General features: G+C 44.4%; 1 protein-coding gene across 16 annotated transcripts in view; it reads left to right on the top strand.

Annotated features, from left to right (window-relative positions):
* EPHA5 (EPH receptor A5) overlaps positions 1-22,509 on the top strand; it is a 319,531-nt gene that overhangs the window by 202,531 nt on the left and 94,491 nt on the right. Inside the window, exon 6 of one of the 16 annotated variants that reach the window (XM_073340248.1) lies at positions 19,285-19,452. The exons of the other annotated variants lie outside the window; for them this stretch is intronic. Within the exon in view, the coding sequence (XP_073196349.1) occupies positions 19,285-19,298 (14 nt within the window). The 3' untranslated portion in view covers positions 19,299-19,452. Of the gene's footprint in view, positions 1-19,284; positions 19,453-22,509 lie in introns of those variants that run through there. 16 annotated transcript variants of the gene reach the window in all.

Below are 22,509 nucleotides of genomic sequence, written 5' to 3'. Positions count from 1 at the left end.
TTTTAAAAAAGTATATAGCACTGAATGAACGGAAGATCATACAGACTGAATATGATGGTTTGATCCTTGCACATCATTACAGTATTTTTAAACTATGAATGTGAGCGTTGTATTTATTAGACTGATAAATGTTGCAAAATCCTGTGGCATTTGTCTGATAGTCTTAGAGGGACACTGATCTTAAAATCATATTTTAAACATATATTCATACCTGTGTTCCAATACAACCTTTGATTATGAAAATGGAAAATGAATTTCCATTTTGTTTTTCACTTTCAGGTTCTCAATAAAGTCATCTTTAGATTTCAGATATTGTGACAGTATGGTCATTAGCATAAAACTAATTTTTAAATTTTAAAGAGACACTAATCAAAGCATTTTTTTTGGTCTTAGGTTTTACAAAAATCTGTTTGCACAAGAGCTAAGTTTTAGAACATATGTGAGTTGACATTATCTCTTTAAATTACACACAAGAGCTGGTTTTTCAGCTTGATGGGTCTTCTGGGGAAAAATAAAAACAAGTTTAGTTTGACCCAAACTGGAAACGAAAATCAAAGAAGTCGACAAATATTGTTTTGGATCAAACAAGCCATTTCCTTCAATTCAAGAAGTTGACAAATATTGTTTTGGGTCAAACAAGCCATTTCCTTCAATCCCAAAACGAACTGTGTCATGGCACTTGAAATGAAGGGCTAAATTCACAAAATGGCAGCATAGGGAGGTTGAAAATGACTTCCTGACCCCTACAGCAATCATCTTATGCCCTGAAGAATGAAAATTACTGTTCCCTTTTTAACTAGGAGTGTTTTGTTCTTTGATTTTCACTTTTCTTATCTGAAACATATGGACAGTACTCACTCAGCACGGAAAGACAATATTAATGCATCTATAAAGAGTAAATGAAAAAATGTATTCTTCATATTGTGCTGGACAACTGGAATGTGTTGTAGCATCATTGTGAAATTGCTTGCAAAAGGGAGGCTGATAAGCTTTTTGGAAATAGCCATACTCTTCTATGATGTAAAAGACAGATTTTCAGTTACCATCAGGATTGCGCACTATGAAGTCAGTACTCCAGGGGTTGTGAAAGTCATGAAGAACTACTGAAGAAGTGTGAGGCCTGGAGGCCTTGTCTCAGCTTCCCCCCTTCCCCCCAAATACTTAAACTGATGCAAATCCCTGTGTGGACTTACTTAGAGCAACAACTTTCCTAGAGACGTGGTAGATTCTCCATCACTTGAAGTCCTTAAATAAAGACTGGATATTTGAAAAATATGCTCTAGCTCAACCGAAAGTTATAGGCTTGGTGCAGGAAATACTAGGAGAAATTCTCTGGTCTGGGTTCTGTAGGAGGTTAGACGAGATGATCACAATGGTCCTTTCTGGCTTTAAACTGTACAAACATTGGTTTAGAAGTGGTTATATTGGTTTAGCTTGTATCTGTGAATTTATGGACACAAGCTAAACTGGCTTATGTCAGGTTTAGATTGAGTTAAAAGTTTCCAGGCAGGATTTTACCTATATTGGTTTGAAAACAGAACACCTTTTTTGTTAAACCAACATAATTTTGTGCTTAGACCTGGCCTAAAGCTCTCACACTTTACTTGTCTTCTTTGGCCACCATTCAGCTATGTGTTAAGAGGAACCTTTCTGAATAAAAAAATATTTTCTCTGTATCGCTGTGTTCACTGCAGTAACCTTGATAATGTGGACACTTAGTTCACGTGGACTACTCCCCAGAAGGTCCAAGCCGATATTTGTTTTAAAAATGGGATTCGTTGCATGCACTGGTAGGATGCAGTTTTCAATGCTGCTGAACTAAGAACTACTTAATGTGCTTTACTTTTGTATAAATGGGTCAGGGGGAACTCATCAGTGGGAGCAGAAACTGGATTGCTAAAAGGCGGTAACCTGTGTTTTTGGCATAGATTAGGAACCGTCAATTGTCACTGTCAGCAGGCAGATATGTGAATATATCCCAGTATCTACAGTTACTGTTGTTTAATCACCCTGGCTGATGAATTGTATTCATTAATCACATTTTTTTAATGCCAGTTAGTGTCAGCATCTCACATTTATACAGGGCAAATTTAGGGGGAAAAGATTAATTCTGATAGAGAAAATCCTGTAGAATTTACTACTGGTGGAACTCACGGGATTCTATAGAAATTTGAAAGGTTTGTATGAGCGGGTGGCATTCTAGCCATGTTCCAAATAAAGTGTATGTGAGCTGTATAACATCAGAATGGGCCCTTTCCTTGGGTCTGGCTTTTTTGGTAGCTCAGATAATGTTAATATTGCAATTGAAATACAAACCCAGCCAGTCATCTGTCCCCAGCTTTGCAATCCTTGACAGATCTTTACAATCAGAGTCCGCCCTGGAGGAGCCGCCCAGCATCAAACCTTCTTCCCCCGCACCCAACAAAGCTAAGTTGCCTTGACCAATTAGTAGTTTGAAGTAGCAAAATTTACTCAAACTTTATCGCACCCATATTCTCAACCCTCCACAAAGGCATATCCCACAGGGTGAAATCGTGGCCCCGGTGAAGTCAGGGGGGTTTCACCCATGGTCTTTCCAGTGTGGGCATTTGGGCTATGTTTGAACTAGAGAGAGTGCAAGGACCCAGAGCCAAGAGACCCTTGTGGAGAACATCCTGCCAGCAGCTACCTCTCTTCCACCCTAAAGTAGCTCCAGCATGAGGACCTCAGTTGACCACAGCCACGATAGAATGGTATAGGGGTGTCCCAGGCCTCTGAGAGCTTTGTTGGCCAGAACCAACACCTTAAACTCCAACTGGAGACCAGTAAGCCACCAGAACCAATCAAAGAGCAGACCATTGTTTCCCATGATATAGTTTGCTTAGTAAAGCAGCTGTTCAGTTTCCAGGTGGGTTTGAGGTGAAGCCCCATGTAGATGCAGCACTATAGTGCTCTCATCATGAACTAACAGACCCGTGGATGACAGTCGCAAGGCCTGCATCCGAGGGGAAAGATTGCAACCTCCTGCTCAGGTGGGGATGGGAACATGTAGGCCACTTTAGAATGGTAGCATGGTGGCCCCAAGTTTTCTGTTATTGCAACACAGGGAGCCACCTCCCAGCAGAAATGATTGAAGAGATTTCTTGTGGTTCTTATTAATTATTGCTTGCAGTGCCTAGAGAGGCCCAAAGCAAAATTGAGGTCCCCTGGTGCCAGGCACTGCACAAACTCCTAGTTAGAGAGTTCCTGCCCCACATAGCTAGCAGTCTAAATAGGAAAGACAGACAAAGGAAGCATAGCAGAAAGGGGATTAAGTGACTTGCACAAGGTCACACTGGAAGTCTCTGGCAGAGCCAGGAAATGAACTGCCACCTCCTGAGTCTGTCTTTTTTCCCAGTGCTTTAACCTTAATACCATCCTTCTTTGATGATGGGGCGTCTTCAAGATTCAGGTATGACAGATAAGCTCTTCTTCTTCCACCTGACTCTAACGTAAAGCCTGGTCAACATGGTGAAATGTACTTCTTCCCACCTCCTTGCTTTCAGAAGCCACTTCGTTTTTGTCCCATCCCTTATGCAGGGCAACCACCATCATAATTACATCTGTAGTCTGGTCTGAGGGACATACAGCCCTCTCCAGGGCCTGCTGAGTGCTGCTGAGACTCTGGATTGAGCACTCTTCTCTGGAGAAGAAATGGATAACATCTGCAGTGTGAGAAAGTGCCACAATAACCCGGGGAGCCAGGGATCTTGAGGGAACTCAAAACTAGACTCATACAGGGTCTGGTCTTACATCGTTCAAGCCAACAGGAGTTTTACCGTTGATGTCAGTGAGAGAAGGATTGGGACCATAATGAAACATACCGCCACTAATCTAGCAGGCCTGCTGCAATGTCGTTCTTAATCCATACCCCAGATGTTGAAAAGATTAATCTCGACTCCAGATATATGGAAATCAAAGTTGCAGAAACTCTTCCTGGCAGTTCTGATTGTCCATTGTTGCTTGAGCACCTTTATTGTATTTTGACCTGCACTTAATTTGCTAATGAGTTACATTTTAACAGCTGGTATTAAAACGTATGCTTGCAAGGGCCACAAGGTACTATGGGAATTGAAAGTCGTTATTGAAAAGCTAAGTAATGAATATCCTGTAGGTGGTCTGTCTTATAGAATATCAGGTTTCAAAGGGACCTCAGGAGCTCATCTATGCTAACCCCCTCCTCAAAGCAGGACCAATCCCCAATTTTTGTCCTGGATCCCTAAACGGCCCCCTTGAGGGTTGAACTCACAGTGCTGGGGTTAGCAGACCAATGCTCAAACCACTGAGCTATCCCCCGCCCTCATGCACACATCTTCTCTCCCAGTGCTCTACAGCTCTCTCCCAGCACTCTGCCGTGACTACACAAGGAGTGCAGCGCTTTCACATTACCCGTGTAGACTAGCCTACGTCCGGAAGTTGTTCCTCAGACTAAAATGTAAAGACTTTACATGGCTGTCTGAGATTCAGCCAGAGTGTTGAGTAATTTGGTTTTAATGTTAGAATTCACCAACTAGAGTGGTTGGTATCGCACCAAGAGCGGCAGGCTTGGCACTGAAGGAAACTTCCCACACCGTTTAAAAATGGCCCACAAACTTGGCATATTTATTGGGGTTAGCATTTAATAACAGCTGAGAGAACAATGCCATGGGTCTTGTTGAAGGAAGGTGTCTGCCTAGAGAGGAAGAATAATATATTTTGTGCATTTCATTCGCGGGCTTAAGATGTTTTTTAATAGTCCCCGTTTTTTAGAAGCAAGTTTTTGTTTAAATGCAAATGAGATAATTCAGCTACTAAGGATAGATAAGTAATGAGAGGCAGAAGAGGTATTCTTTGGGCGGAAAGATACCTTGATTAGAATCTTTGATAGTATAGGTCTCAGTGCTGCAAGATGATGAGCACTCTGGCCATGATCCAGGAAAGCACTTAAGCACATTGACTTCAACAGTACTATTCACACGCTTAAAGTTCAGCACATGCTTAAGCCTGGGCCTAGAGTGCTCTGAAGTTTTACCACAAAACCACTAATGGAATCTAGACCATTTAGGGAAATCACAGGCATTTGCAGGTGTGAAGAAATCAAACTCTGGTTTTAACTATCAAGTGTTCCCCATCGTTTAAAGGAGTTTAACAGCCTGGTTTCCTGAGGTGCTGAGAGTCTGAAACTCCCGTCTAAGGTTATGTCTACATTTGAACTGGGAGGTGCAATTCCCAGCGTGCATAGGTGGACTGGTACTAGCTCTAAAAAGAGCACTGTCCACGGTGGCATGGGTGGCATCTGAGACTTGCTGCCCAAAGACGTGCCCTGGAAGTCGAGCGGGATTGTTCTTGGGGCAGCCAGCCACGGTGCTGTGGCCACCCTCCTATTTTTAGGTACTAGCTTGAGCAGAACTAGTGCCGATAGATCACGTCTCCCAGCTCAGATGTAGACAGACCCAAAGTCAGCTGGAGTTGCTGATGCTGAGCAGCTCACAGAATCAGACCACTTATTTAAGTGGCTAATCATGGGTCTAGGTGCCTAATTGCAGATATCCCAGCTGGAAAGCTTTGGCCTAAAGTTACCGTTTTACTGTGATACTGGCCCGTCCAGAGTCAATACCTCCAAGGTATCTGGTTTGATATTTGGCATAGGGAGTAGGCGTGACAGAATTTGATCATTATTATTTTATCATTTTGACAGATAATATTGACATTTATTTTTAAGCATTTTTTTCAACTTTTCTCCATTTAACTTTTGACGGTTGCGGGAAATTATGGGGGTTTGTCAAGACTATAGGAGGGTCAGGCAATAACTCATGGCAGAAGATGTTGAATTTTTACAAGTTAAAGTTTTGTAACTGTTAAAACACAAATGATCAACCACACATGTCAGAACAATATACAAAATAAATACCTTTCCTTCAAACTTTAAGTTCTCAAGCAGAATTTTCTTACTTTGCCTCTCTGTCAGTTTCAATTATTATTGATGGAAATATTTTTTCATCCCTTTGTGTGTGGTGAAATCGACATTTACTGACATTTACTGACAAAAATCTAATCCTTCCAAACCTGGTACTAAGGCAGTAAAATATACCAACCTGTGTTGACTGAATACAGTGGGACAAATATCGGAGGCTTACTGTGGTTTAAATGTAGTCCTAGCCAAAAGGAGTGGACTTTCCCATGCGAGGGGAGGGGTAACATTCTCAAAGGTGGCTCGGTGACTTAGGAGCTGAAGTCTCACTGAAAGTCAGAAATGGGACTTTGGGGAAATGGGACTTTTGGAAATGGGACTTTGGCTCCTAAGTCACTTAGGGCCTTCTAAGAATGTTACCTGACATGCAGAGTTCCCTTCGCATGCTCCTCTTCTGTTCCTGCACAAGCAGTGAAGAGCCTGCAAGACAACCTGGGCAGAGCTCCTCCCATGTCTTCAGGGTGGCAGGAGGGACTGAGCAAAGGGCAGCAGCTGGTGCTGAATTATTATGGGAGCTGGCCACTGAAGAGTGGCATGGCAGGAGGATGGGCCAGTGATCCTGGGGAGTGAAAGCCGGGGCCTGAGCAGGCCACGTGGGAAGAGCCCAGCATGGAGTCATGACCTCAGTGGGTGATAGGAGCAGGCAGGAGGTAGGGTGAGGAGTGGAGATTGGTGCCAAGCAATTCAGCGGTCGACCTGAATGCTGCTGATGTGGTAGGGAGAGAGTTGGCGGAAAGGGTCACAGGAGGGGGGGATGAGAGGTCAGAGGTACAGAGGCCAATGCAGGCAGCTGCTTTTAGTCAGAAATGGTGTTGTGGTAGGAGGCCTGCCATACCGTGTGGGCCATGGCAGATCCACTTGTGGCTGATTCATCTTAAAGCAGCATGCCCCACAGGAGATCAGTGTATTACAGTATCTGGGAACGGAAAACAGCCCCACCCACAGCCTTGCCCCAGGACCTCCTCCACATGTGGGTCTTGGGGGCACCATCCGGCCGAATGGTACCAGTAAAATGACTCAGGTGTACAAATGGTCATAGTATGGGGCCTAAGATTTCAGAAAAATATTATACAAAATTGTATTGAATTATCTGAGAAATGCTTTGAGAGCATTCCTTAATTTGTGGCATTCCTGGCTTTACATGCCCTTAAAATTCTGGTAACTCGTGCTTTTAATATAATATTGACCATATTTGTTCAGCATATGTATAATAGCTCCAGTATATAATAGCTCCAGTTAAGGCCTGGGAGAGCTGTGTGTGTAGCCAGCATGTTGGGACTGTTTGCATGAATCCGCTGTGGAAATCATCAGTGAAGCCCTCCAGGTAAATCGTAGTAATAGTCTATGTGAGCCATTTCTCTTGGCTGCTGGAGTGCTGGAGAGTGTCTCATTTCCAATCACATTTGGAAGCATGGGAGTACTCAGTGTCATTGGGAATCAGCACCTGGCCCAGTTTCTGTCCAGAGTATGCAGTAAGAATAGATTTCAGTGATGTCATTACTAATTAATTAGCCTGTGATATCCAGATTTAGACACAAAACTCTGAAGCACCTGGCACCGGCCACTGTCGGAAGACAGGATACTGGGCTAGATGGACCATCAGTCTGACCCAGGATGGCTGTTCTTATGTTAACTACTGCTCTTGCTGTTATTGTTATTTATTACTGGGATGGTTGGAGCAGTGATGCCAACGCTCACGATTTTATCATGAGTCTCATGATATCTGGTGTTTTTCTTAAAGCCCCAGCACTTGGAGTCATGTGATTGTGAGAACTTCAGCTTTCATTGCTTTTAAAATGTATATTTCTTGCCACCGTGGTTGCAGAGTAGAGTTTGAAAACGTGAACCCTAAAGGCTCAGTAACCAGAAGTTAATTTACAAGAACCCAGAATGTGTCATGAGTAAGCCAGTGTTAGGATTTTTGAGGGCCTTACTCAGGATTTTTCAATGACTGGGGCTGGCAAGTCTATAGTAGTGAGTTAAGATTGTTGCCCAGTGTGCTAGGCACAGTACACACACACACACACACACACACACACACACACAATGAAAAGATGGCTCTTGCCCAAATGAACTTATAATTTAGGGCTCTGATCCTGCAAAGATTTATGCATATGCCTAACTTTATGCATTGTGAACAATCCCATGTCGGGTCATTACACAGTGCCCAATGCATGTGCCTAAATCCTTGCAGGATCGGGGCCGAAGTGTATTATTTTTAAGTACTTTTTAGAAGTAAGTTAAAAAACGAAGCATTGTCTTGTGAATTTGGAAGCAAGTATGCAGCCAGCCAAGCCAGTGTGGGGGTTGAGGTGAAGCTATTGCCTCGCCTAACGTTCTCCTCTCCCTATCCCATTCATAGAATCATAGAATATCAGGGTTGGAAGGGACCCCTGAAGGTCATCTAGTCCAACCCCCTGCTCGAAGCAGGACCAATTCCCAGTTAAATCATCCCAGCCAGGGCTTTGTCAAGCCTGACCTTAAAAACCTCTAAGGAAGGAGATTCTACCACCTCCCTAGGTAACGCATTCCAGTGTTTCACCACCCTCTTAGTGAAAAAGTTTTTCCTAATATCCAATCTAAACCTCCCCCACTGCAACTTGAGACCATTACTCCTCGTTCTGTCATCTGCTACCATTGAGAACAGTCTAGAGCCATCCTCTTTGGAACCCCCTTTCAGGTAGTTGAAAGCAGCTATCAAATCCCCCCTCATTCTTCTTTTCTGCAGGCTAAACAATCCCAGCTCCCTCAGCCTCTCCTCATAAGTCATGTGTTCTAGACCCCTAATCATTTTTGTTGCCCTTCGCTGGACTCTCTCCAATTTATCACATCCTTCTTGTAGTGTGGGGCCCAAAACTGGACACAGTACTCCAGATGAGGCCTCACCAATGTCGAATAGAGGGGAACGATCACGTCCCTCGATCTGCTCGCTATGCCCCTACTTATACATCCCAAAATGCCATTGGCCTTCTTGGCAACAAGGGCACACTGCTGACTCATATCCAGCTTCTCGTCCACTGTCACCCGTAGGGTGCTGTGCAGCCGTTGGCTGTGTTTCATGAGCCATGCAATGTTGGGAGCATCTTACTGCTTCCCCAATGCCCATAACCCTCACGTAAGAACTAGGCAGGACCTAGGCCTTCTCCTGCTAAGCTCACTCCTTTAGGGACTCTATGTTGTATTGCTTTGCCATTACTCTTTTACCCGGTGCTGCCTCTGTCTGTCGGCTGTATCCATGTCTCTTGCCATGTGTTTACTGTAAAGGCCAGGATTGTCCTTTCATTTTGTGTGTGCACAGCTCCTAGCACAATAGGTACGTCTACACAGCCTCCAACAGTGAGCCTCCCAGGGAGAGGGGTAGGATGCCTGGTGCTGCGGGCTGTGTAGACATACCCGTAGAGCTGCAAGCCCTGATGGGTCTCTAGGCACTATTACCACTTAAATAATAATACCATCCTGTGGTTGAACTAGTGCATCAATTTGTGGCCCCATGTTTAAAATTCAGCTTGAACGATGATTTGAATTAAAAAAATGTTAGCCAGAGAGAACACGTGGACAAAACAGACAGGCCGCAGCCACAGCTCTTCCATATACTGCTTCCCTTCACTCTGATTCTTTAAGGAGAAGCTGTGTGAAATCCTGGCTCCTTTGAAGCCAGTGGCAAAACTCCTGAGGACTTCCAACGGAGCTGGGATTGCACCGGCTATCTTTTAAGATCTGAGGCCTGATGTACACTAGGGGAGGGAATCAATCTAAGATACGCAACTTCAGCTACGAGAATAGCGTAGCTGAAGTCGACGTATCTTAGATTGACTTAGAATTACTTCACGTCCTCGCGGCGCGGGATCGACGGCCGCCGCTCCCCCATCGACTCCGCTTCCGCCTCTCGCCCTGGTGGAGTTCCGGAGTCGATGGCAGAGCGATCGGGGATCAATTTATCGTGTCTACACTAGACACGATAAATCGATCCCCGATGATCGATCGCTACCCGCTGATACGGCGGGCAGTGCAGACATGGCCTAAGTGTCTAGAACTGCTTTAATTCAGATTAGGTCTGTGCTTTGATTAAGAGAAAGACAGTGAACTTAAACATTTCAAAGCCATACTTTTTCTAATATCTTAAAAAGAAAAGGAGTACTTGTGGCACCTTAGAGACTTACCAATTTATTGAGCATAAGCTTTTGAGAGCTTGGTTAGTCTCTAAGGTGCCACAAGTACTCCTTTTCTTTTTGCGAATATAGACTAACACGGCTGCTACTCTGCAATCTAATATCTTAATAATACATACATCAGCAAGTGATGGAAAATCTCAATAAAATGAACATATTTAATGGATGTATTTTTATAACACAAATTAAGGTATTAATGATTTGAGTAGTAATTTTGTACATGCATTAATATGGCTCCCATGTTATTTTGTTTTAGTTTTGCATTGATAACTAAATATGACCAAACTATTTTATTAAATGGGTAGGGCCCTACCAAATTCACGGTCTATTTTGGTCAATTTCATGGTCATAGGATTTTAAAAATTCGTAAATTTCAGGATTTTAGCTATTTGAATCTGAAATTCCATAGTGTTGTAATTGTCGGGCTCCTGACCCAAAAAGGAGTTGAGCGGGGGGGGCAGGGAGCCCCAAGATTATTGTATGCGGGTTGCAGGGCTGCTGCACATTCTTCTGCGCTGCTGCTTGCGGCGGCGCTGCCTTCAGAGCTGAGCAGCTGGAGAGCGGCAGCTGCTGGCCGGGAGCCCAGTCTGAGCCGCCGTCAGCAGCAGCGCAGAAGTAAGGATGACATCTTATGGTATTGCCACCCTTCCTTCTGCACTGCTGCCTGCAGGCTGGGCCCTCAGTCAGCAGCCACCACTGTCCGGTCACCGGAACACCCATTTTTTCATGTTCTCTGTGTATATAAATCTCCCCCCTGTATTTTCCACTGAATGCCTCTGATGAAGTGAGCTGTAGCTCATGAAAGCTTATGCTCAAATACATTTGTTAGTCTCTAAGGTGCCACAAGTACTCCTTTTCTCTTTGTCCTGGTTTCCCATTCCAAGAGAAGACATGGTGGCATAGGCCAGCTGCCCCAGTACAATCCTGCCAGGTATCAGGCTGCTATCCCATGCCGTGGTCCATGCTGCTGCATCTTCACTGCCATTATTACAAGTGCTAGCTAGATTAAAGCTGACATACACCTCCATTTGCAATGTAGACATACCCTCAGACTGCAAACTCTTCAGGCAGGGAATGTCTCTTCTTATACATCTGCCCAGCACCTAACACAGTGAGGTCCCAATCTCGACTGGCCCTGAAAGTGCTGCTGTAATATAAAAAAGAAGAAAAATTAGTCCCATGCTGTCAAATGACTTCGTAAACTGTTATAATTGGAATGAGAGAGTGAAACTTTAATTTTGACTTAAAAAGCCCAAACCTTTTCTGTAGGGGATTTGCTGTCACTTAAAAACAAAACGATGTTGGTGTTCGTAACACAGTCCTGTCATAGAATCATAGAATTTCAGGGTTGGAAGGGACCTCAGGAGGTCATCTTGTCCAACCCCCTGCTCAAAGCAGGCCCGATCCCCAACTAAATCATCCCAGCCAGGGCTTTGTCAAGCCTGACCTTAAAAACCTCTAAGGAAGTAGATTCCACTACCTCCCTAGGTAACGCTTTCCAGTGCTTCACCACCCTCCTAGTGAAAAAGTTTTTCCTAACATCCAACCTAAACCTCCCCCACTGCAACTTGAGACTATTACTCCTTGTTCTGTCATCTGGTACCATCTGTCATCTGAGAACAGTCTAGTCCAGTGGTTCCCAAACTTGTTCCTCCGCTTGTGCAGAGAAAGCCCCTGCCAGGCTGGGCCGGTTTTTTTACCTGCCGCATCCACAGATTTGGCCACTTGCAGCTCCCAGTGGCCACGGTTCGCTGCTCCAGGCCGGTGGGAGCTGCTGGGAGTGGCAGCCAGTACGTCCCTCAGCCCGCGCTGCTTCCCGCATCTCCGATTGGCCTGGAGCAGCGAACTGCAGCCACTGGGAGCCGCGATCAGCCGAACCTGTGGATGCGGCAGGTAAACAAACCGTCCCAGCCCGGCAGGGGCTTTCCCTGCACAAGCGGAGGAACAAGTTTGGGAACCACTGGACTAGATTCATCCTCTTTGGAACCCCCTTTCACGTAGTTGAAAGCAGCTATCAAATCCCCCCTCATTCTTCTCTTCTGCAGACTAAACAATCCTATAAGTCATGTGCTTCAGCCCCCTAATAATTTTTGTTGCCCTCCGCTGGACTCTTTCCAATTTTTCCACATCCTTCTTGTAGTGTGGGGCCCAAAACTGGACACAGAACTCCAGATGAGGCCTCACCAATGTCGAATAGAGGGGAACGATCACGTCCCTCCATCTGCTGGCAATGCCCCTACTTATACATCCCAAAATGCTGTTAGCCTTCTTGGCAACAAGGGCACACTGCTGACTCATATCCAGCTTCTCATCCACTGTAACCCCTAGGTCCTTTTCTCCAGAACTGCTGCCTAGCCTGTCTGTCGACTGTAACCCATGTAGCTTTTACCAGCCATCTCTGGGATAGCATAGGGGAAGTAAAGTGGTGTGACTTCATGAAAGATAACAGGGATCTCCAACGAAAGAGAGAAGAACCAAACCCCATTTCTCTGTCTCCGTGTGCAATATGCTTGGATTGATTGATTGATTCAAAAGTCCCATGCTGTCCAGAGGAGCAGATTCCTCTGCGCCCCGTGATCTGAGTTGGCTCCCGCTTCATCTTGCTGTCTGCTTCACGGAGTGTGATGAGCCATTCCCGGGACTGAGCTGGTGAGTGTTCTGAGCCTAATGAGTCATCCCTGCAAGTCCAATGATGCCAACAATGGCCCAGCCAATCCACAACCAAGGTCCTGACTAGGTGCCCCCAAGGCAGGTATACAGGTTCCTAACAGAAGCAGCCTATCCAGTCTGCTCAGTGATGCTACCTTGTGGGAAGAATTCCCAGCTGCCTGGTGGTTGTGCCAGACTCCTCCAGCCTCTGCTTGTTCCTGCTCCAGACTCAGCCAGCATCCCCATTCTGGCTAACAGCCTGACATGGAGCTGGTTTTAATTGTTAAAGCTCAGAAGAATTGGGGTGGTCACTACTTGAGAGAGAGAGAGCCATTCTCCTCAGGAGGGACTACAACAGCTAAGATTAATTGGGCTGCTTTCCTTAGTGATGCCCAGGACTACTAAGATGGGAAGCCCATCTTCAGTGACGGTCCCTAGACTTTGGAACTGGCAACTCCCATTGGTTTGACAAAACCTGATTCTGTTGAATTTCAGGGCCTGCTGCAAGGGCCTTCTCTGTTTTCTGAGGCTTTCAGAGCTGGCATGGGGGAGGGAAGCTGGAGGTCAGTTTGAGGCCTGGCATTTATTTATGAACTCTGGAAGGTAGAAGTTCTAAGGAAATGCCATCATTTTACAGAGGGCACGTTCATGTTTTAATGTGAAAAGGTGAAGTTTTGCCCCTGTGTAGATGGCTAGTACAAACACCTTAGTCATTCAAGGAGCCCCTTTGGCATAGGACGACTCAAATGTTACAGGAATGGGATCCTATTTTGCATAATGTACAGAATCATGTGTGGTAATAGTCACCCCTTTATAATGGGCCAGGGCGGGATCTCAAAATAGAGTTGCCGTGGCACCGAAGTGGTGTATTGACCAGGTGACTTTCACCTCAAGGACTAGATTCTCAAAAGTGCTTTAAGGCAACAGCTGATTGAGATGCTGGTGAATTCAGAACTCTTTTAAAAGCATGACCCCAGGTGCCTGAGGTAAAAGGATGGGTGTATTATCTAGCAATCCAAAGAGAAAAGACAATAAAGTCACTAACATTTTCCCCACCGTCCTTTTTAACTTCATATTTCTGTTTTTCTAAACCATTATCATTAACAACAAATAAATCCACTGCTGTTGGAAGCTTACTGTAATTTCCCATTACCTGGGAACGTCATTTCATTCAAATTCAGCAACACTCATGTAGCTTCCAAATTTGGCAATAACTAAAGACCTTAAGGAAAAAAATCCAATAATGTCATTAATTAGAAACAGAATGAAAAATTGCAATAAACTAGGCTTTTGAAGTTTGGCTGGTCTTAACTAGGAAACAAGTAACGTTAATTTACCTGTAGACTCTGCATTCCTTTTCTCTAGTTACAGCCAGATTCCTGTGCTACCCTGTGTTAATGGTACTGTGTTTTTTTGGGTTCTGTGATGTCAGTTGATGGATTTGATCTAATCTTAAGCATGAATCTGACTTCTGTGTCATTTGCTGTGATTTCAGACTGCAAGGCAACATTGGCACAAGATCTAGGAAAGAATGCCAAGGGGTTTAGGAGGTTGAAATTTGAGACCCTATCGTGTTTACACATACAGAAATGTAATTGGATTCAGTAAGTTGCCGGCCGATATAAAACAATACTAAAATAGGCTGAGGTCCGTAGCATAGCTGCACATAGGGTACAGACCACTCTGGCTTTCAATACTAAGCCAGCAAGAGCATAATCTTTTCCTTTGCTGATACTTTAATCTTCTTTTAAAAGGAAATTGAAGCCCAAGTAGTTGGAGAGCTGACAACAAGGAGAACTGGGGCCAGCTCCTCAGCTGGTGTAAATTGGCATGCATCTATTGACTTGAGAGGGGCACGATGGTTTTCTCCAAGTGACAATCTGGCCCCATGGAGATCAGGGGTGGATTGAGGGTCTTGGCTTGGGGAAAATAGCTTGCTTAGTGCAATGAGAATGAGCCAAACTTGTATTTTTCTCCCAGCCTTCCCTACTGGTTAACCTAAAGCTGCACCAGATGTGGGCTTGGGGGTGAGATGAAGGAACATTAGCTGCTGTCTGTGCCAAAGTGAAATACACAAAGGCTAAATTAATTGGGCCAGGGATAGCATTATCTAGAATATGAGTTGTAGAGTCTGGATTAATTATTTTATCTTGATGCAGTGGTCATTTACCTGATAACATTAGTTTGTCTTAAAATACAATTAAGATTTTATTCCCATAAACTTTATTGTACATTAGATGTTACTAAGGCTCAGTGCGGTACTTCTTGGATACTGTGTTTGGTGCCTCGCTGGCTAATTCAGTGCTAATGTCATTATAAAAGGTTGCAGAGGAAAAATGTTCTAAAAGGTCTTTTTCTTATGAAATCCTGTTCTGTAGTTATTCAGATGTGAATAATGATGGGTAATTGGCAGTGACTTTTATTTATTTAGTCTGGCCACTTAAAGCTATTACGAAAATGTTACAAACAGCATAAAAAGTAAGACCAATTTTCTGAGATGTTATTTGGTTTATGATTAATTTTAGTGTCAGGAAAGCAAAATGTACATTAGCAATTTCACACCTTGTTACATTTTCTGTTTGTCTTCATCACGTGCATGATTGTTTTGGTGAACAGTGAACGTAAATGCAGATGATGTAATATCCCACTTTCATTTTGAGAATTTTGTTTGAAGTTAGCGTGAACGTGCAGATTCCCTTGTAAACAGCATCAAAAGGAGGTATTATTTACATCCACTCCATTGACATCAAGGCAAAGATTTAAATAATAAGTTCCTTCCTACCAACTCACCCCTTTGTGCAACATTTATTATAGTTTCTACACATCCTGAATTTTATACTCTAAATGGAACTTTTCAGTGGATGGGCTCCCTTTCATTAAAAGGATATTCCCTTGTAGAACCAGTGACCTTTAAAAAGCAAGTTTCAATGTAATCTTTTTATTTTCCTGAGATCATATAGCTCAGTATCCAGTTGCAGGCTTTTAAGATGGAATGATTGCAGACTTTGTCTGGCGGCTCAGATTGAAATTACATTTTGTTTGATAAAGAAAACTCTAAAATACTTAATACTTTCCTTCTTCAGTTCAGAACATTGTAACGTCAATGTGTTGAGGATGCAGAGTAGCTACGGTATCATTCCAGCACCACTGGGATTGATTAAATATACTTAATTGGTCTTTATCTCATGATTACACTTTAACAATTCTTAGGAAGAAGATCCAAAATGGATACAGTTACTGCCTCTCTAATTTACTTTGGGAGTTCACTTACCCATTTCTTATCTTGCTTCTCTTTCCCGGTAGAGTACAGCATTCTGCTTGGCTGCAGCCAAACATGTGGGATTCTTATGCAGCCAGAAATTGAAGTTTGTAAGATAACAAAGAAAAGACAAATTGCAAAGTCAGAGCTATGTCGGAAGGCCAATATGGCATTAGAAGTAAGACACTCAAAAAAGTCAAAGTCTGCCCTGAGCCAGGTGGTTCAGCAGGCTGAATCAGTTAGGCATGTCAGTTTCCGCAGCCAATGGTACACAAGGAAGTGATGTGGCTAGCATCAAGGGCTACCTTTGTCTTCCCTAACCCCAAAGCCTGGGACCTACCTTGAAGCTGGTCTTTCAGTGTGAGTTTGAGCAAGACTCAAACCCGTGCCCTTACGGATTGCAGTTGAGCACATTATCCACTGGGCCACTTAAGATGCTGCTGAAGTTTAATCCTGGCGCTTCCACTAGATTGCATGGCCTTGGGCAAGATGCTTCCTCTCCACCTTTTTCATATCTATAAAATGGAGCTAACCATACTCCTCCCTCCTAGCACCACACCGTGGCATGGTGAGGATTAGTGTTTGCACAGTAATCTGAACATGCGTATTACTATATCCAGGCTCTGTTTATTTTTCTCTATCATTGGAGCAGGGATGGTACATTTTCTATTACACATGTTCTCAGAAAGGAGATTGGGGTACTGGATTTCTGTGTTATAGAAGATGTACTGGACTGCCTTTAAGATCTTAGAGGGAGATTTCCCAAAGTGTTGATGGGATTGAAGAGCACAAGCTCCATTGTTTTAATGGGACTTGCACTCCTAAATCTCTTTGACAAATTAGAAAATCTCCCACATAGAAAATGAAAGGTCCTTTATCTGGTAAAGCATTCTTGGTACTAAGTCGCTTCTACTGAGGCTTTGTCTTCTGGGGGAAGGCTTGAGATGCACGGACACAGAAAGGAAGAGCTGAAATTCAGCCGAGCTGCAGAACATGTACTGTAAAGCTTTTGGTCTGATGTTTCCTTGGTTCGTTAGGGTTAGGGTACAAACTCGAGAAATAATCTCAGATTTCTCTCTCTTCTACTTTTAAACATATGTTCCACAGCCTGCCTTTTTGTGAAGGTAACTTTGAAAGTGCAAAGCTGCGTAAAGGGCCATAAACCCGTCACAAAGGTTGCAGTCTCTTAAAGATCACATTGGCTACTCCTGATGCCCTTTGAGACTCTGTACACACAGCCCTAGATCCCCAGATCTGGGCAGAGGCCGAGAGAGGAAAAGTAAAGAACGAGTTATGTTTTGGCCTAGTTGTTTCCAAACACACCATTTCCCAAAGGGAGGTGTTGATTTTATGACATGTGACCAGCTCCTCAATGGCTGAGGAGACAGCTTGGCCTCCTTAAGCTATCAATTTCCTGTGGATCATGAGAGGAGCTTACTCTGAGCAACTTCTTCCTATTGTGTGAGAATTCACCACTTCCCCCTCTCTACTGGCTAATATTTCCCCCTAACACACACACACACACACAACTCACATGTCATATACACACATGTCTGACATGTCACACATCTGTCATACACATGTTGAGGGAGGCAGGAGATCAGTACAAATGGAGATTCCTGTGTGATGATATAAATCCATCAAAAGAATGGCACTAGCCATAATGTGGCTGCATAAGAGATTATGGGGGAGGATTCTTTTCCCTCCTCCCCCTCCATGCCTTGAGCATTTGTGTTGGAGCTGTCCAGATCAGAGCTCCAGGTGCTAGGGGCTGGGCAGGGGCTGCATGCCAGATGGTCTGTCCAGGAAGCAAGTGGATAGAGAGTAGACAAAACCATGGCATCTCCCTCCCCTCTCCCCTTTTCATGCCTGGCTGGTTGCACAAAGACAGGGAGTAGCCTGCACCCTGAAAACAGCTGTAGTAAATTACTTCCCTCCTGTTCCCCGTGCAGCCTGGGTCCTCTGGGAGGTATTGTGCTTCTCGGAGTTCTAGCTGCTGAGGTGCTTTGGTGGGTAATACACAAGCTAACCCCCAAGTGTGAGAGCCAGTGTAGGCCCCACTTGCACAAGCAGAAGAGTCCCATTGACCTCAAGGGAGGCACTCTCATGTGTCAGAGGTGGGGGGTCTCATCACTTGAATTTTTAAATCAAGATGGAATGTCTTTCTAAACATATGCTCTAGCTCAATCATCAGATATGGGCTTGATGTAAATGGTGACGTTCTATGCCTTGGTTATGCAGGAGGTCAGATTGAATGATGACAGTGGTCCTTTCTGGTCTTAGGATCGATTAAACTGTTTACAGCTTAAGGGCCTTTCACACCTCTCTGGCTTGTACCCCCTCAGCAGTTCAATTCCAGGCACCCTGGAGTGTGTAGATAGAAGGCTGCTGTGACTGTGAACCTGAGGCCTACTCTTCAGAAAAGACCATGTGGGGGAGAGTAGTACTCTACAGTGTCCTCAGAAAGCCAAAGTGGTGAGAGATTAGTAAACAGCAGGTGAATATGTTTACCTGGAAGATGTTCAGATTTAGGGTCCTGATTTTCCAAAACAAACTTGCCAACGGTGTCCAATCCAGGAATAAACATTTGGAAAATGTCCCGTATTCGTTCTGGCTGAAGCTCAGAGTTGGCAAAATGAGTTTGTTTGTTGTCTTCGTTATTTAACTGGGATTTTTTATTGGTAGCATGTTAATTAGTTCCTCTTGCATACAAAAAGTAATATTTTTATGGATCAGTGAAATTTTGGAAGGTAAAATATGTTTGAATTGAGGATTATCATTTTTACACCAAATGCAAAATGCTATTTATTTGATGGGCGGCGGAGAGAGGTACAGAGCTGAATGGAGAAGATACACAATCTCAGCTAGAAAAGAAAGGATGGTATGATGGGAAGGATGCCAGCTTTAGGTGAAGCGGGGCGCAAAGGTTCAATTCCCTGCCCTGCCTTAGGCAAGTCACATAGTCTTTGCGTATGTTATGCCCTGATGGGTGAAATTGGATAAGTGTCGTCCTCCTACTTCACTAGGGTGTTGTGAGGATAAACGCATTGTCGTGTGAGGTGCTCAAATACTGTGGTAATGGAGTTCATAGAGGTACCTACAAAAACAGGCATGTGTTGCCCTGATGCTCTCATATCTCCTTGTTGTCATTTTTAGATCTGTGGGGTTTGCTATCGATTTAAAAAACACTGGCATTATTTAGCTTGTGCATCATCATTCTCTTTCTGGCTCCCTTCCAGATTTCTATGAGTGATCCCTGGAGACCATTACAGCCCCAGTCAGCCCTGCGCAGACGCACCAAGGACTCAGGGGAACAATAAAAGCATGACGTTTTATTTTCTGTAGGACATTCCGCGATGGAGCTGGTAGCGGTTGTAAAAAGCATAACTTTAACAGTTGTTTAGGTCTCCGAGTTGAAAATGAGCCATCAAATACATTTGCAATGCATGTGTGTGCTGTAAAGATAGCAAATAGCTTGGGAAGGCTGATTGTAAAATTATATAGTTCCTTTAATTCTGCAGGCTCCCAAAGGCCAGTAGAAAGTTCAATAGACAAACCTGATGCTGGGCTTGCTGCCTAGTGGTCGCCATTAAAATCGTTACAATTTCCATTTGCAAGGAATTAATGCCACTGTGGCATCTAAGGTATCATCTCAGCAATGTTAATTAGAAAAACAAGGAATGGGTAAAGATTATAACGGCAGCCATTGTATTCAGCACTCAAGTTTAGCTGCCCCTGGAGCGACAGATGGAGCTATTTTCATCAGTGCACAGTAGTGCCTGACCTAGCACAGGTTTCAGAGTAACAGCCGTGTTAGTCTGTATTCGCAAAAAGAAAAGGAGGACTTGTGGCACCTTAGAGACTAACCCATTTATTTGAGCATGAGCTTTCGTGAGCTACAGCTCACTTCATCGGATGCATACCGTGGAAAGTATAGAAGATCTTTTTATACACACAAAGCATGAAAAAATGGGTGTTTATCACTACAAAAGGTTTTCTCTCCCCCCACCCCACTCTCCTGCTGGTAATAGCTTATCTAAAGTGATCACTCTCCTTACAATGTGTATGATAATCAAGTTGGGCCATTTCCAGCACAAATCCAGGTTTTCTTCCCCCCCCACCCCCCACACAACCCCACTCTCCTGTTGGTATGCATGGGGAGATAAGCATGGGGAGTAGGTGGCCAGCCCACTGTGGAGAAAGAAGTGGTTAGGGACTATTTAGAAAAGCTGGACGTGCACAAGTCCATGGGGCCGGATGCGTTGCATCTGAGAGTGCTAAAGGAGTTGGCGGCTGTGGTTGCAGAGCCATTGGCCATTATCTTTGAAAAATCATGGCGATCGGGGAATCCCGGATGACTGGAAAAAGGCTAATGTAGTGCCCATCTTTAAAAAAAGGAAAGAAGGAGGATTCTGGGAACTACAGGCCAGTCAGCCTCACCTCAGTCCCTGGAAAAATCATGGAGCAGGTCCTCAAGGAATCAATCCTGAAGCACTTACACGATCAGGAACAGTCAGCATGGATTCACCAAGGGAAGGTCATGCCTGACTAATCTAATCGCCTTCTATGATGAGATTACTGGTTCTGTGGATGAAGGGAAAGCAGTGGATGTATTGTTTCTTGACTTTAGCAAAGCTTTTGACACGGTCTCCCACAGTATTCTTGTCCGCAAGTTAAAGAAGTATGGGCTGGATGAATGCAGTATAAGGTGGGTAGAAAGTTGGCTAGATTGTCGGGCTCAAAGGGTAGTGATTAATGGCTCCATGTCTAGATGGCAGCCGGTATCAAGTGGAGTGCCCCAAGGGTCGGTCCTGGGTCCGGTTTTGTTCAATATCTTCATAAATGATCTGGAGGATGGTATGGATTGCACTCTCAGCAAATTTGCAGATGATACTAAACTAGGAGGAGCGGTAGATACGGTGGCAGGTAGGGATAGGATACAGAGGGACCTAGAAAAATTGGAGGATTGGGCCAAAAGAAATCTGATGAGGTTCAACAAGGATAAGTGCAGGGTCTTGCACTTAGGACGGAAGAATCCAATGCACCGCTACAGACTAGGGACCGAATGGCTAGGCAGCAGTTCTGCGGAAAAGGACCTAGGGGTGACAGTGGACGAGAAGCTGGATATGAGTCAACAGTGTGCCCTTGTTGCCAAGAAGGCCAATGGCATTTTGGGATGTATAAGTAGGGGCATAGCCAGCAGATGGAGGGACGTGATCGTTCCCCTCTATTCGACATTGGTGAGGCCTCATCTGGAGTACTGTGTCCAGTTTTGGGCCCCACACTACAAGAAGGATGTGGAAAAATTGGAGAGAGTCCAGCGAAGGGCAACAAAAATTATTAGGGGTCTGGAACACATGACTTATGAGGAGAGGCTGAGGGAACTGGGATTGTTTAGTCTTCAGAAGAGAAGAATGAGGGGGGATTTGATAGCTGCTTTCAACTACCTGAGAGGTGGTTCCAAAGAGGATGGTTCTAGACTATTCTCAGTGGTAGAAAAGGATAGGACAAGGAGTAATGGTCTCAAGTTGCAGTGGGGGAGGTTTAGGTTGTATATTAGGAAAAACTTTTTCGCTAGGAGGGTGGTGAAGCACTGGAATGCGTTACCTAGGGAGGTGGTAGAATCTCCTTCCTCAGAAGTTTTTAAGGTCAGGCTTGACAAAGCCCTGGCTGGGATGATTTAGTTGGGGATTGGTCCTGCTTTGAGCAGGGGGTTGGACTAGATGACCTCCTGAGGTCCCTTCCAACCCTGATATTCTATGATTCTATGATTCTCTCAGTAACCACACTGCAGTAAAGCAGCCTCGGATAGGGTGGAGACAGACGTGTTATAAAGTTTGAGGTTAGCTGGGTACAACAGGTGGATCAGCAGACAGATTGATAGAGGTATTCCCTGGCTTGAAATAACACCAATCATTTTGAAAAATAAGGCATCATCGCACCAGGTTGATTTTCCTTCCACATGTGGAGTTGAAATTTAGACGCCAAACAAACGCTGATTTTTAAAGTACTTCAGTGGCCTCCATGGGTGTAAAATGTCCTTGAATCGTTATCTACACTGAACAACACGGCCAATCCCTACCTGCCCCCGGCACCTGCTGCCCCCAGTCCTGATCCCCGCCCTGGTGGGGAGCTCTGGCACAAGTATTGTGCCCACATTGAGCTTGCCCTACTGCAAATTCTCTCTCTCATCCCCCAGCTCTGCCGTCTGCCTAGTCACGTAGCAGTACTCCTCCACTCTCATAGACTCCTGGGCTCACACTCCTAATCCATGGTGTGTCACTTCTCACTCCCTCTGCGCAACTGTCTCCCCACTCCGGATCTTGCCAATTGCTAGAGCTGGTTAGATAATGGGATGGATTTTCTTTGCAAACATTTTGTGAAAAGAATGATCTCCCTTTTTCTTTTCCTTCGGAAAACACTGAATTTTGACAATCTCTCCTGCTCTGCCTTACCCAGCCTCT

The sequence above is a fragment of the Lepidochelys kempii genome, chromosome 4 (genome assembly GCF_965140265.1).
Source record: "Lepidochelys kempii isolate rLepKem1 chromosome 4, rLepKem1.hap2, whole genome shotgun sequence".
Taxonomy (NCBI): Eukaryota; Metazoa; Chordata; order Testudines; family Cheloniidae; genus Lepidochelys; species Lepidochelys kempii.
This window is presented reverse-complemented; position numbering and strand designations above follow the sequence as displayed.